The sequence below is a fragment of the Gymnoscopelus braueri genome (assembly GCF_963280865.1).
Source record: "Gymnoscopelus braueri genome assembly, chromosome: 3".
Lineage (NCBI taxonomy): Eukaryota > Metazoa > Chordata > Actinopteri > Myctophiformes > Myctophidae > Gymnoscopelus > Gymnoscopelus braueri.
The window spans coordinates 7,985,329-8,000,712 of record NC_137612.1 but is presented as its reverse complement, the minus strand read 5'-3'; the positions used below and the strand labels follow the sequence as shown (position 1 = coordinate 8,000,712).

Genomic DNA, 15,384 nt, shown 5'->3' with positions numbered 1-15,384 from the left:
ACTTTTTGTCTCTTTTTATGTAATACTCGACTTTTGTAAAATGTATTTTTTTTGTTGCTGTTTTTAGTATTTCTTTGTAATACACTGTGACACTTTATATATGTTTGTATTGTATTGTAATGTACTTTAATGTCTTGGACCCCAGGAAGACTAGCTGACACAAAGGCGTCAGCTAATGGGGATCCGTTTAAATAAACAAAATAAACAAATAAACCTCTTGAATGCTGTACCCACCTCCCCATAACGCCAAAGTTGTAATCGGCGGGCAACTGCTCGCGCGTAGGTGACGGGACGTCATTTTTGGACGAACCCTTATCGTCCACCAGTGGACCGCTGCTCGCCTCACTGTCCGCCTTCTGGCTGAGGTTGTCTGAGAAAGCATCGTCGCTGAGAGGTAGGGAAAAAAAACACGTGAATGAAAAGTAAAACACTTCACAAATTCATTGTAGCTTTGGTAATTAAATTGCCAAAAATAGTTTAGCAATCATGTCATGCTGTTTAAATGGAGCCCTTTACAAAATGATCAAAATGAAACGACTTAGCGGTCACTTTAATATCACATTTAACCCATTAAGACCGGGATCGCATCATTTTAGATTTCTTTGGCTATTCAAAAATAGCAGATATACAAGCTCATAGCTATGAGCTTGGGGGGGGAACCCTGGAACAAAATATTTTGAGATGGGGGTCCGCGGCCAAATACATTATCCTTTTGGGGGGTCCTTGACATGAAAAATTTTGAGCACCACTAGATATAGCAACATACGTTTAAAAAAAAACCAAACAGTTTTAGACGACAAGATTTGCACACATTTTCACGATTTTTCAAACATAGCAGATCCTACAATCTCATTGCTACAAGCTTGTATATCTGCTATTTTTTTAATAGCCACTGAAATCTTAAAATGAGAGAGATGCGTTCCCAGATTAAATGGGTTAACCGTTAAAAGTGACCTGCTTGTGGTCACAAAAAAACTGATTATCACTCACAGGTCTTGCACCACGATGTACTGATGTGGGATCAGCCCGTCCACGCCATTGTGCCGGCCCTCCCACCAGTCCTCAGAGGCTCTGTGGTACAGCAGCAGAGAGGCTCCCTTCTTAAAGCTCAGCTCCCTGGGGCTGCGGCCGATGTAGTCAAACTTAGCGATGGCCTCGATCTGCTCCACCTCTGCATGGACACACAAACAGAGAGATACACGTATGTAAGTATAGAGACAGTACAGTGGTTCTCAATTTTTCATGTCAAGGACCCCCAAACATTATATGTATTTGGCTACGGACCCCCCCATTTCAGAGGAGAGGAGAGGAGAGGAGAGGAGAGGAGAGGAGAGGAGAGGAGAGGATGCATTTTTTTCATTAAATGAAGTGGGAGAGGAGTTGTTAAGTACAGTAATAACAACATAAGATGTCAGGTTCATTCATACACCGTCTGACATGTTTGTCTCATTGTGAGGAGTGACAGAGCGCCCCCTATGGCTCATTGTGGGGTTCCGGTCTCATCCCTGTGCAATACCGGCTTATGTCCCCCAGGGGGAGCTAATTGTCCCCATTGCTCTTAGTCATTAAGCACCAACAGCCTGGATACATGTCTGCCTCCAGGGACCCCCAGAAGCAAAGATTTGAGTTACAGATGTAAATGTTCGCTTTAAACAATATATATATATATATATATATATATATATATTCAAAGATTTGAACAAATATTCACAATTTAAAAAAATTTGCAGATCTACAAGTTCATAGCGCGGCACTTGGTGCTGCGCTATGAACTTGTATATCTGCTATATCCTCTGTTCCAATCACAGAGCTCCAGATAGATGGGGTCTACCTGCTTCTATGTGGAGCGTTGTTAATGTATGCACCTTACGTCTAACCTCATGTACATACCTGCTTTTTGTGCTATGTGTATTATATATACCGTATATATATATATATATATACTTTCTTTGCTGTTTTTCTCCTTGCTCTACCACTCTCTGCCACCCCTCCCAACCCTTTTTTTTTTTCTTTCCTGAAAACTATGATGGAGCTTTGCACAAAAACACATTTCACCCACTTCTTTAGAAGTGTAAATCTGTGATATGACAATAAAACTGATTCTCTACATGGCCTGACTCAGAGGGCCTTGGATTCTGTGGTTGAATGGGGACAGGAGTTTTCACTGGCAATGAATGGAACTACAGTACATTAGGACCAGGGTATTATGGTCATCACTGCCAGGAACTATTTCTGGACAAAACCTCAGTAGAGTCTCCACCTAATAACCTGCTGCTCGGTGTTCATGAGTGTGATGAGGTCAACCTGTGTCCCCTCACCAACATATACTCAAGGATAGTTCATCCTAGCGCTGGGCAATTAACCGAAAATATATTGAAACCCACATTTAGAACCAATAACAAACGTAATCTTGCTCAAGAAGCAGGTAAAAAACAAAAAAAAATCGACACGAAAAAAATCGAAACAAAATTTATAATCGACCTCACATGAAATTGAAGGTGTAAAACCTCAACATAACAGGACAACCTCCTCATGGGGTCCATCAATTAGTTTGATCTTTTATAGCATTGGTCCTCAAAGTGGGGTCCGGGGACCCCCAGGGGTCCTTGAGGGAGTTCCAGGGGGTCCCCAGCTAAAAGAAGGATAGTTAGGAACCAAATGGACCCTTATGGGTCTGTAACTCTGAGAGTGTACAAATGGAACCAAATGGACCCTAACCGTTAGGGTCCATTTGGTTCCATTTGTACACTCTCAGAGTTAAATTAACATTGATTTTACAATATAAATTGGGGTCCCAGAGATAGAAATGCCATTAAATGGGGGTCCGTAGCCTAATGCACGTTAAACTGGGGGTCCTCTTGAAATTAAAATGGTTCAGAATCACTGGTAGCTAGCAGTGAAAAAACTTCTCTTATGGGGGTCCCTGGCATATCTTTTGAAATGGGGGTCTGCGGGCTTACAAGTGTCAATTTGGGGGTCCTTGACATGAAAAAGTTTGAGAACTACTGTTTTATAGTTTTGAATCACACACACAGTGTTCATTTAACTCAGGGAATGTACAAATGGAACCCATTTGTTTCCATTTGTACATTCTCTAGTTAAATGAACACAGAGGGTTCTACAGTGCTGTGTCATGGTGCCGGGTGGGAGGCAGCCAGCCTTTGTTCAGATTTTCAAATTAAGAGCCTTTTAGCATCAGTACTCATTGCCAATCGTCGCTGTCTGTCAGGTGGAAACCTTGTACAGTATGTCCAAAACGTGCACCCACTTGTGCCACCGGCCTTGAGCAGACGGACGCGCGCTTATGAGAAACAACTCAAATAAAACCTGGCGAAAACAGTTGCGTGCATTAGCGCAAGAGGAGGATAAAGGAATCGCCAGTCTAAATGTCTAGTTTGTTAATTCACAACTATACTACTAGGCTACTACTTTTGTTTTTCTAAATATAAACTTTCACGACAGCCTAAGTACAAATATCATTTAAGAAAAGGCTACTACAGTGAAGTCAGATTTTTTTGCCAATAAGTTATTAGGCTACTTATGACTGAATGACTGAAATGTTTTTTTTATACTCTTGGTGTTTTGGGGATTATCTTGCGCATGTATCTGTTATGATTATGAAAGACAAATTGTATCATGAGTTAAACAGCTAGTCCTTATAAGTAAACTAAAACAGGATAGCCTTTCCATAGGAGTAGCTTTTTATATTTTTGGGACATTTTGTTACTTTCCTATATAAGCAAAAAGAACACCAACAGCCAATAGCATAATAAAAGTTATGTAATCTTGAACCTAAACGACGCAGTGACTAGGGGGCGTCGCCAAGTTGAAGTTACTTGGGAAAGCAGGGGTCGCGTCCAAAACTGTTAATTTTCAGGAAATGGAAAGAAAATGACCTGTGTTCCAGTGTAGTTATTATTTAGTCATAAGCTCTCACTTTTCATTGGTTCAATATTTATAAAACCCACAGACAGACTTAACCACTTAAAACGTATTTATTTTCAAAAGTAGCAAAAATAGCAGATCTACAGATCTACAAACCCGTGATGCGCTGTGACCCGTGATAGAAAATCTACAAGCTCATAGCGCGGCACTCTGTGCCACGCTATGAAAACTATTAATCCATTCAAACCGGGAAAGCATTTGTGTCATGTTAAGATTTTTTGGGCTATTCAAAAATAGCAGACACACAAGCGAGTGCCGCGCTATGAGCTTGTAGATCTGCTATTTTTTAAAAACAACCGTGAAAATGTGTGCAATATATTATACATTTTTAACTCAAATCTTTGCTTCTGGGGTTCCCTGGAACGAAATCTTGTAGATCTGCTATTTTTGAATAGCCCCAAAGTATAAAATAATAGTTATAGCTAAATAAAAATCTAAAATGACACATATATGCGTTCCTGGATTGAATGCGTTAAATATAGAGATACGGTATATAAGGTTTCTGCCCAGACAGCAACTCAGTGGAGCTTTGAGATGGGGATGGGGTTACTCCTGCTTTGGCCCGGGACACTGACTGGACTCCATAGACTCAGTCCATTCTCACTTCATAAATGGCTCCATAAGTGATCTTTATCCCCTTGTTCTGGCTGAACCAATCATGTCTAGCCTGAGTCATTTAGAAAGGAGCTCTGAGGACAACCTGGGAAAATACACAAAGGAGAATGATGTCCCATGGGGCTTGTTTACCAACGCTGAACAAAGAGAGATGAGGGGGGGGAGGAGGGAGATGACAGAGGGAGGGATGGAGGGCAGCGGTTGAAAGTAACTAAGTACATGTACTCAAGTACTGTACTTAAGTATTTTTTTTAGGTATTTGTACTTTACTTGAGTATTTCCAATTTCCAATACTTTTACTTTTACTCTACTACATCTCAAGAGGCAAATATTGTACTTTTACTCCACTACAATTATTTTAAAAATGTAGTTTCTAGTTACTTTGCAGATATAAATTATGTTATTATAAAACATACATGAACCACTTTAACCCTATTTTATATACCTAGGCTATTTGAAAATAGCTGATCTACAAGCTCTGTCAGTTTGTAGATCTGCTATTTTCAAACATTTTTGTGCTTTTACTTTTGTTACTTTAAGTACATTTTTTTCCACCACTGGAGAGAGAGAGAGAGAGAGAGAGAGAGAGAGAGAGAGAGAGAGAGAGAGAGAGAGAGACAGCGACAGAAGGAAGAGACGTGTAGCTTGCCAAACGTATTTGGCTGCCACGTCTTCATCTTCAAACACAATGAAAGCCTTTGCTATCCAGTGAGCTGTGTTGTAACTACATGCCAGGCTCACCATTCAGTACAAAGCCCAGCCTTAAAGGTCGGGTCACCACTTACTTACTGTAATGTACTTTCATCTACACAGAGCCCTTCTATATAATCACAACACAGATATTCCCATGGGAAATACACATCGTCCTTTTTATCACAACATAAAGTGCTTGGATGCAAACGATCTAATATGACCAGTTTTCAGTTATACACGTATTTCTAACCGGTTTCTAGAATTTGCATCTCAACCACAGATGCTATGATTTTATCATCAACACACACACAGCGCTCCAAAAGTAAATCCTAATATGTGCGTTGTTTATGTCGTGGTGGAAAAAGTACTCAAATGTAGAAGTATCAATACTGCAATGTAGAAGTACTCTGTTACAAGTAACAGTCTGGAATAAAAAATGTACTTGAGTAAAAGTACAAAAGTATTGGTATCAAAATGTACTCAAAGTACCAAAAGTAAAAGTACCAAAATGTTTGAAAATAGCAGATCTATCTCTGAGATGTAGTGGGGTAGAAGTAAAAGTACTGAAAATTGGAAACACTCCAGTAAAGTAAAAGTACCTCAAAATTGTACTTGAGTAAATGTAATTAGTTACTTTCCACCACTGCTTATTCCTGTATTTGGTCTAAATTACAGGACAGCCTGACCCATACATAAATATGCAGTTCACATGGTCACCACCAGGGGATGCTGAGGTCCACTTATACCATTCATGACCAAAGGCCCTTCACTTGAAAACAACAGTGAGTCACATGTCACAACAGACCAGCAGCAACAACAACAGAGACAAACACTGGAGGAGAAAGAAGATAATACATGGGCCAGGATGAGAAAGAGGAGGAGTATCACCTTCATCACTGGTGTGTGGTTCAGTTCCGTTGTCAACTTCATCAATGGTTCCTGGTTCACTGTGGGGACTATCACTGCAAGATAATTAAGACATTTGAAGAGGATTATGAATTAATAGGTCAACAAATATAGAGTCAAAGGCAACATGTGCCAATCGGGACATTTATTGGTCTGGACCTGAGAAGCACTACCATGTCTGTTAGTTCCCAGAGGATTCATGTACATCAAATCGGTAGCCTACTCATGGAAACCCACATAACTATATTATTGATCTATTTAAGCTTTAAGACTTAACTAATGGGCTCAAGTAAGCTGTTCTGGTTATAACGATATCCATGCTGACTGACAGACAGACAGACAGACAGACAGACAGACAGACAGACAGACAGACAGACAGACAGACAGACAGACAGACAGACAGACAGACAGACAGACAGACAGACAGACAGACAGACGGATGTATAGGTAGAAAGGTAGATAGAAAATAGACAGATAGACAGATAGAAAAATAGACAGATAGACAGATAGACAAATAGAAAAATAGACAGATAGACAGATAGACAGATAGACAGATAGAAAAATAGACAGACAGATATATAGATATATAGATAGACAGTGGTGTAAAGTAACTAAGTACAATTATTCAAGTAACTTAAGTACAATTTTGAGGTATTTTTTACTTTACTGGAGTAATGTTCTGTACTTTTACTTCTACTCCACTACATCTCAGAGGCAAATAATGTGCTTTTACTCCACTACAATTATTTAAAAACTTTAGTTACTACAAGCTCACAACGCGTCGCAAATGCGACGCGTTGTGAGCTTGTAGAGCTGCTATTTTCAAACATTTTAGTACTTTTACTTTTGATACTTTAAGCATATTTTGATGCCAATACTTTTACTCAAGTAACATTTTGAACACAGGCCTTTTACTTGTAACAGAGTATTTTTATATTGTGGTATTGCTACTTTGACTTAAGTAAAATATCCGAGTACATCTTCCACCAATGTAGACAGACAGACAGACAGACAGACAGACAGACAGACAGACAGACAGACAGACAGACAGACAGACAGACAGACAGACAGACAGTTTAAGGGACGTCACAGGCTCTCAGAAGGTGGGGGGGATGGACTTTCGGTGGACTATACCCCTTATTTTACACTTTGGCTATTCAAAAATAGCAGATCTACAAGCTCATAGCGCGGCACCGAGTGCCGCGCTATGAGCTTGTAGATCTGCTATTTTTGAAAAATCTTGAAAAACATTTGTAACTGTCAAATGTAAACACATTTTGTAATTTAAAATTTTTTCGTTTTTGGGTGGATTTTGTTAGTTTTTTTTCGTGTTTTGGTTACTTTATTTCGGTTTTAGGGTTGGTTATTTAATTCTTATTTTTGCCTGATTTTACCAATTTATTATAAAAAAAAAGTGGGGGGTATGAAATCACGTAGGCCTATCTGTGAAAGTGAGGGTGTTGCGTCGTACGCACAGTGAATGGCCGTGACGCCCCTGGACAAACTTATATGTTCACCCATGCCATGACTCTAGCCACTCTCACCAGTACTCCTCTCCCCCAGCCATGCACTTCTCATAGACGGGGCCGTCCAGTTCCCGGTGCCCGGGGAAGATGGCCTCGTGATGGACGATGATGGTCTTGATGAGTTCGTTAACCTGCGCCTGGCAGGACACGGGGTCCTGGCCGTCCGGGATGGGCATCAGGGTGGGGCCGAAGCAGATGGCTATGTTGTAGGGGTCCATCATGTTCTCATCGCTGTACTGGGAGAGACTGGAGAGGAGAGGAGAGACATGGGGCATGAGGAGGCATAAAGGGATGTGTCAAAGTGTCACGTTTAAAGGCGGTTACACACCGGAGAATATGCGAATATACGCAAAATTCGGACTCGTTCCGAATAATTAAAAGACGCTTTTTCGCTCCGCGAAACTGACGTGGAAGCTTGCATTGACTTTATAAGGTTAAAAAAAAACAACGTATTATTCGCATGAAAAAAATCGCCCCGGTGTGTAAGGACCATTAGCCCTTTAAGACCGGGAAAGCATCATTTGTGTCATTTTAACATTTCTTTGGGCTATTCAAAAATAGCAGATCTACAAGTTCATAGCGCGGCATGAGCTTGTAGATCTGCTATTTTTTGAAAAATCGTGAACATTTTTGCAAATCTTTGAATATATGTTTTTTTAAAGCGGACATTTGTCAAATATTTTGTGCCAGGGACCCCCCAGAAGCAAAGATTTGAGTTACCGTACAAATGTCCGGTATTATTATTTTTTTCACAAATTGTGATTTTTCAAAAATAGCAGATCTACAAGCTCATAGCTCATGAGCTTGTAGATCTGCTATTTTTGAATAGCCAAAGAAATCTAAAATGACAGAGATGCGTTCCGGATTGAATGGGTTAACCCAATAAGACCAGAGGCCGATTCTACAAAATGTCTTCTAAATCCTAACAGTTTTCTGAAAAAATGTTTCTATATCAGTGGTTCTCACACTTTTTTTTTAAGGACCACCCAAAATGATATGTATTTGGCCGCCTACCCCCATCTCAAAATATTTTGTTCCAGGGACCCCCAGAAGCAAAGATTTGAGTAAAGAATGTTTATATATTCAAAGATTTTCACAAATGTTCAAGATTTAAAAAAAATAGCAGATCTACAGCTCATAGCGCGGCACAAAGTGGCACGCTATGAGCTTGTAGATCTGCTATTTTTGAATAGTCAAAGTATAACATAATGGTTAAAGTGGTTAAAATCTAAAATTACACAGATGCTTTCCTGGTTTTAATGGGTTAAGTATCATGAACAGTGACATTACCCATAATTAACAGTCGCACCCACACATTCATGTAACAAATACAGAATGTAATGTAAGGCAATTGAAAAGGAACTCTACACTACGTTAAAAATATTCCCTGCTTCATAATTATTCCATTAAATAAATTCATCTGAGACCTGCCCATTATAACTACAGTGGTCCATTAAGTACTGAGCAGCTCTCTTGAAGCACGTGGAGCTCAAACTGCCTTGCTCAAGGGCACTTGTTGGTAGCCGGTGATGGAAATAGATGGTAGAATATCTGGTGTGTAAACAGCTTCGATGAATTGAGTACAAAGGACCCCAATGGAAACAAGCCATAGTGCTTTCTTGGGTTTAAAATCCTCTTAACAGACCTTGTATTGAACTGTACTTCCCTGTGCTTGTCTTTTATAAAGTATTCAATCAATCAGTCAATCAATCAATCAAGTGAGTGAGGGTTGTTGTGTGCGTGTGCGTGTGTGTGTGTGTGTGTGTGTATCTATTTGTGTGTGTGAGAGAGAGCAAGAGAGATTGAAATAGACGCACAAAGAGAGAGAGAGAGAGAGAGAGAGAGAGAGAGAGAGAGAGAGAGAGAGCATATATATGAGACCACAAACAGGTTTCAGAGGGGTAGCCTGAAAACGCTCCGCCTGGTCATTTTTTTTTGTTGCTCAACGCTTCTGACAGCCTTCCAGTCTTCTTTTCTTTACACTAGCTGCTACCTCCTGGCATGGAGTAGACATCAGCCCGTCTATGTGTGTGTGTGTGTGTGTGTGTGTGTGTGTGTGTGTGTGTGTCTGTGTGTGTGTGTGTGTGTGTGTGTGTGTGTGTGTGTGTGTGTGTGTGTGTGTGTGTGTGTGTGTGTGTGTGTGTGTGTGTGTGTGTGTGTCAGCGCACACACAGCATGTTTTTAACAACTTTACCCCCAATGTCTGACCCGACTGATATCCCAATGTTAGCCTGTAGCAGGTAGGTAGCGTAATACAGGTCTTTATTGTATCAGTTTGGCTTCAAACAGAGTTCAGATTTTGATAGGTCATCTGCGTCATTGCACAGCTTAATTATACATTATAAAAAAAGGGGGTGAAAAGGTTCATGCAACCATCTGCTTGGAGGAGAACTGGCCGTCAGGCTAAGTGCATGCATGCCAGAATGCGTTAGAAAGCTGCGGCTGGCATCGGTCCAACACTGGAGAGGCTTTAAAACATACGAGTAAAAACCTGAGACGTGAAATCAGACCCTTTGTTCTGCAGTGGAACCCAAATAAAGGGAGCATTAACACATTGACCGCCGGGCCCGTAGTTCTACGGGCCGTTAAATCCAACGGTTAAGCGCCGATCCCGTAGCCTACGGGCTGTGGTGCTTTTTCGATTTTTTCGATTTTTTTTTTTTTTCAATTTTCCAGGGGGACCATTTTCAGTGTAACACCACCCGAAATCGACCGGAAGTGCGATCACGTTTTTTGTTTCCCGTCTGCCTCCATTATAAGTCGTACACAAAAAGCCCTGTAAAACCTGTACAGGACATGTAGTTTTTCATCCTCGCATTTCCCATGTTAACATAAACGATCAGAACTCAAACATGGCGGCTCCGTTTGACACGCGGTCTCGACGAGTAGACACCAGGACATGTGCCCGTTGTTTACAAACATTGGATCGGGCAATCTAAAGGATTTTAACGGGGCCTATGGCGACCTGAAAAAAAACAAAAAACAACAATAAAACCTTGGCACTGGTGAGTACATTATGAGATTAGCCCTTGGCGGTGGATGTGTTAATAGTATCCAGTTAAAAATAGGACAGGTACAGTACATTACTTCAGACTGTGGGCCAGTAAATTACACCTAAAAGTGGGCTAGAGAGATAATTAAAAAGTAAGAGAATAGCGGATCTGTTCAATATATCTTCACTAGTTCTCTTGTCCTCTGCAGGTGTCTCAAGTTTTTTATTTATTTATTGTAAGACCTAGTATTTAATGACAGTTTCCTGAAAAACGCTATATTGCGTTATCAGTGGTGCTCCAACCTTTTCATGTCAAGGACCCCCAAAATGAAATGTATTTGGCGACCGACCCCCCATCTCAAAATGTTTTGCAAAGATTTGAGTTAAAAATGTTCGCTTTGAAAATATATATATTCAAAGATTTGCACACATTTTCAAGATTTTTCAAAAATAGCAGATCTACAAGCTCGTAGCGCGGCACTCGGTGCCGCGCTATGAGCTTGTATATCTGCTATTTTTGAATAGCCAAAGAAATCTAAAAATGACACAGATGCGTTCCCGGTCTTAATGGGCTGAGGTGTGAGGTGCACCCTCAGTCAACGCCAAACTCACTGATTGAGGAAAGCGAAGAGGTATCTCATGACGATGAGGATGGTGCGAGGAAGAGTCACAGTAATCTGCTGGACGTGATGAGCTCTCTCAGCTCCAGAGTCCAGCTCTGAAACACAGAGGAGCAGAGGGCTGTAAATCATCATGATGATGGTACCAACGTGCACTCACACTGCACAAAGTACTCAACCCCAGTACTTGAGTCAAAGTATAGATACTCATGGTCAAATGTTACTCAACTGCAAGTGCAAGTTGAAATGTGTACTTGAGTTAAAGTACTGGAGTACTTGCATTGGTTTTAAATGTACTTAAGTATGCAACAAAAATACTCAAGTATTTAAAAGTACAAATTACCATTACCAACGCATTTCTGTATTGAAATGTATCACACAGATTAGAGATTTTCCAGAAATGTTCAAAAGCAGATATATTTGAAATAGGTCTTACCCTGCCTAGAAAAGTTGGGGATCAAAAGTACAATATTTGTCTTTGTAATGTAGTGGCGTGAAAGTCATCCACAAATACTGTCAAAAAAATAATTAAAATACAGAAAATAGCAGATCTACTGTAACATGTTGTGCAACGTGTTGTGAGCTTGGAGCTAGGCTATTTTTGGTATCTATCATTATGATATGAAGTATATAGGGCTTAAGTGGTTAATACATGAATACTGCATTAACCAACATAAATACTGCAACACAAATGTCTCCTTGTAATATAGAACAATATATAACATATATGACCGAGATGCAAGCATTGCCTGCCAATCAAAGACAGGCTAAAACACTGAAGCTGAAGACATTGTAGGCTGTCTGTCTGACGGTCTGTCACTTGATATTTTAATAGATGCCCCCCCTCCTCCAGAACCTTACAGCAAACTGAACAGAGAGAAGGGGGGGTGTACAGATGTGTGGTGTGCTCCCATGGCCTGCACACACATACGCAGACTGATGTGGCCTGTTGCTCTCTTCCCGGGGGGTCTCTGTGCTAAACAACAGTTCCTACAGCCACGGGACGGGTGGTTGGGATTGTTTCCATGTGCCGAAACACTCCCTCTCCTCCGCTATCCCAGAATGCACTTTGGAAATTTCTGAGATATACTGGAAGGTGCATTTGTGTATCGATGCTACTGACACCACCACCAGTCTACTCACAGCTTATAGTCAAAATCTATGGGAGCATTAATGGTTCGTATGTATACTGTCCGTCATATACAGTCAATATTGTGGCTCATGCACGTGCACACATAGACATGAAAGGGGGCTTGAGCCCCTGCCCTTTTACCCGTCGCTAAAAAAGTGCCCTCTCCAGACTGAAAAAAAATAAAAATAAATGAAGAAAAGTTCAACTGCCCCAAGCGGGCTAACGGTAAGGCTGACGGAAATGCCAGTAGATGTGTTGGATGCAGCTCAAAGTGAACTTTTCTCAGGTATCTAGTTTGTCGCCGTACGACCTTCCTAGCCCGTGTTATTAAAGAAAAACGGGCGACAATGGCCAAAAATCGGCGATCGAAAATCGGCGAAAGTGGCCGTTTTCAAGATGTTTTGGCCATTATCTCTGGAACGGAATGTCCAATCTGCTCAGTTCAAAGCTTGTTGGGTGCGTGACTTTGAGGCCATTAAGCACGCAGTGATACCTTTTCGGGTTTTTTGGGCCTAAAAGTATGATAATTGTCCGTGAAACAAAATCCAAAAAGTGCCCTTTTGAAATTCCAGCCCCTGCCTCTCCAAATCCTTCTGCACGTCCCTGTTGTGGCTCAGCACAGGAAATGTACATTTTTCCATACACTGAGCAACCCTGTTAGCACAAACCTAGAAGGTAATCTGACGTGTTCCCTATACAGTAACTCCAAAGCTTAAAACATTATTTTCGTTCTTTTAACACCAGTGGTTCTCAACCAGTGGTCCGGGGACCACCAGTGGTCCTTGAGGGGGTTCCAGACCGTGGTCCCCAGCTAAATGATGGAGAGTTGGTAACCAAATGGACCCTTATTAGATCTTTAACTCTTGAGAGCGTAAAATCTACAAAGTAATTATATTAACTAAAGTTTTCAAATAATTGTAGTGGAGTAAAAGTATAATATTTGCGGAGTGGAGTAGAAGAAGTATTGAAAACTGGAAATACTCCAGTAAAGTAAAAGTACCAACCAAATGGACCCTTACGGGTCCATTTGGTTTCATTTTACGCTCTCAAGAGTTAAATTATTGTTCAACATCTGCATTATTTAATTTACAATAACTCTACACAGTTATAGAATGTAGAAGAATTGTTATTTTGATCAACGTTTGGCTGTTATCTCTCCTATTGGTACCAACATCATACAGCATGGAATTGTGGACAAAATCCTATCCAACGACAACAAAATGTTTTGGGTCTGAGAGGCTAAATCTCATCAAATGATGGTCTGTGGCTCAAAATGCCGAATAAATAATGGACCTTGATATGAAAAGGGTTGAAAACCACTGCTATACACCAATGGACGTAACGTTTCGAGCCTACCGGCTCTTCATCAGACCTCATGACCTCAGACCTCACATCCAAATGGTGTAAAAGAACCAAAATATGTATTAAAGCTTTCGAGCATGACCCAGACTTTATTCTTTTTGTATTCTGACCTCAGCCCAGCAGCTGGTTTTTAGTGAGTGGATGTGCGTGCTTTATTGTTTGTTTCAGGGATAAATAAAAACAATCGGCTGCAAAACTGTATTTCCCTCTTCGCCATCATCACACGGAATCTGAATCCCGTCGCGGTGGTGAGCGAAGAGAATCCCTTTATGGGCGGGTTCAAGAATGTGACCGTCGTCCCATTACTCACTGATGGTGGAGATGAGGTCCAGGAAGCGTTCCTTTGGGAAGATGGGGTTTTCCAATCCCCTGAAATAGAGCTTCAGGACCCCTGCCACTGAGTTGATGTCGTGCCCGTTCTGGTCGTCAACCAAGGGATCTTCACCTGGTAAAAGACATGAAGGGTGTGGTCAGATAATAGGTGATCGAACATCAACGTTGCAGACATTTTGAGTAGGTCAATGGGCTTATCCTGCAATGATAATACTAATATGACGTCCACTTTATATAGCGCTTTTCCCTGTACTCAAAGTCGCTTGTACACAAGTAAGGGGAAACATATTTACGTATCTGTAGATATGTTTGTTATAGCTGCCGTTTCAGAAGGTATCATTTGTATAAAATGCATTAAAATCTTTTGAAAATAGCAGATCTATAAGCTTGTGAGCTTGTAGATCTGCTTTTCAGATCAGATTTTCAAATAGCCAAAGTTTAAATAGGGCTGAAGTGGTTAGTGTATGTTTTGTAATAATAATTCAAATCTACAAAGTAACTAGTAACTAAAGTTGTCTAATAATTGTGGTGGGGTAAAAGTTGAATATTTGCCTGAGATTTAGTGGAGTAGAAGAAGAATTGGAACTACTCCAGTAAAGTAAAAGTACCTCAAAATTGTACTTAAGTACAGTCCTTGAGTAAATTAATGTACTTAGTTTACTTTCCACCACTGCAAAACAATGACTCACCTCTCTCAAATGAGTTTTTAATATCGTTGACCTCCACCTGGGATCCAGGCACCCGGAATATGCCTTGCTGCTGGAGCCCTGAAAGCACAGAGAGGAGAGACACAGAGTTAGCCCACCATTATCTCCTCACCCAAAAGCACAGAGAGGAGAGACACACAGAGTTAGCCCACCATTATCTCCACACCCAAAAGCACAGAGAGGAGAGGAGTTAGCCCACCATTATCTCCTCACCCAAAAGCACAGAGAGGAGAGGAGTTAGCCCACCATTATCTCCTCACCCAAAAGCACAGAGAGGAGAGGAGTTAGCCCACCATTATCTCCTCACCCAAAAGGCCGCTACATGAAAGCCCGCTGGAAACACACAACAGAGCAGGAAATGTAATCTAGTCATAAAGAGAGATGCTTTTTTCTCTCTCCTCTTATTTCCAGGAGAGAGAGAGAGAGAGAGAGAGAGAGAGAGAGAGAGAGAGAGAGAGGGCCCCTCGGCCTGGCTGTAGCATATGGTTTCAGTTAGAGAGCCCCTAATCAGTTTTCTGGAGTTTCATTAAGTCCAGATCCAGAGGAAAAGGCC

The 15,384-nt window shown here is 41.0% G+C and overlaps 1 protein-coding gene across 1 annotated transcript in view; it reads right to left on the bottom strand.

The window, feature by feature from the left end:
* The window catches only part of srgap3 (SLIT-ROBO Rho GTPase activating protein 3), a gene marked incomplete at its 3' end in the record, with an annotated part of 151,414 nt that overhangs the window by 5,861 nt on the left and 130,169 nt on the right, over positions 1-15,384 (bottom strand). The window contains exons 14-20 of the mRNA XM_080423383.1: positions 14,814-14,891; positions 14,102-14,236; positions 11,290-11,395; positions 7,704-7,931; positions 6,142-6,215; positions 991-1,171; positions 235-387 (exon numbers count right to left, since the gene is read on the bottom strand). Coding sequence (XP_080279509.1) covers positions 235-387; positions 991-1,171; positions 6,142-6,215; positions 7,704-7,931; positions 11,290-11,395; positions 14,102-14,236; positions 14,814-14,891 — 955 coding nt within the window. The remainder of the gene's footprint in view (positions 1-234; positions 388-990; positions 1,172-6,141; positions 6,216-7,703; positions 7,932-11,289; positions 11,396-14,101; positions 14,237-14,813; positions 14,892-15,384) is intronic.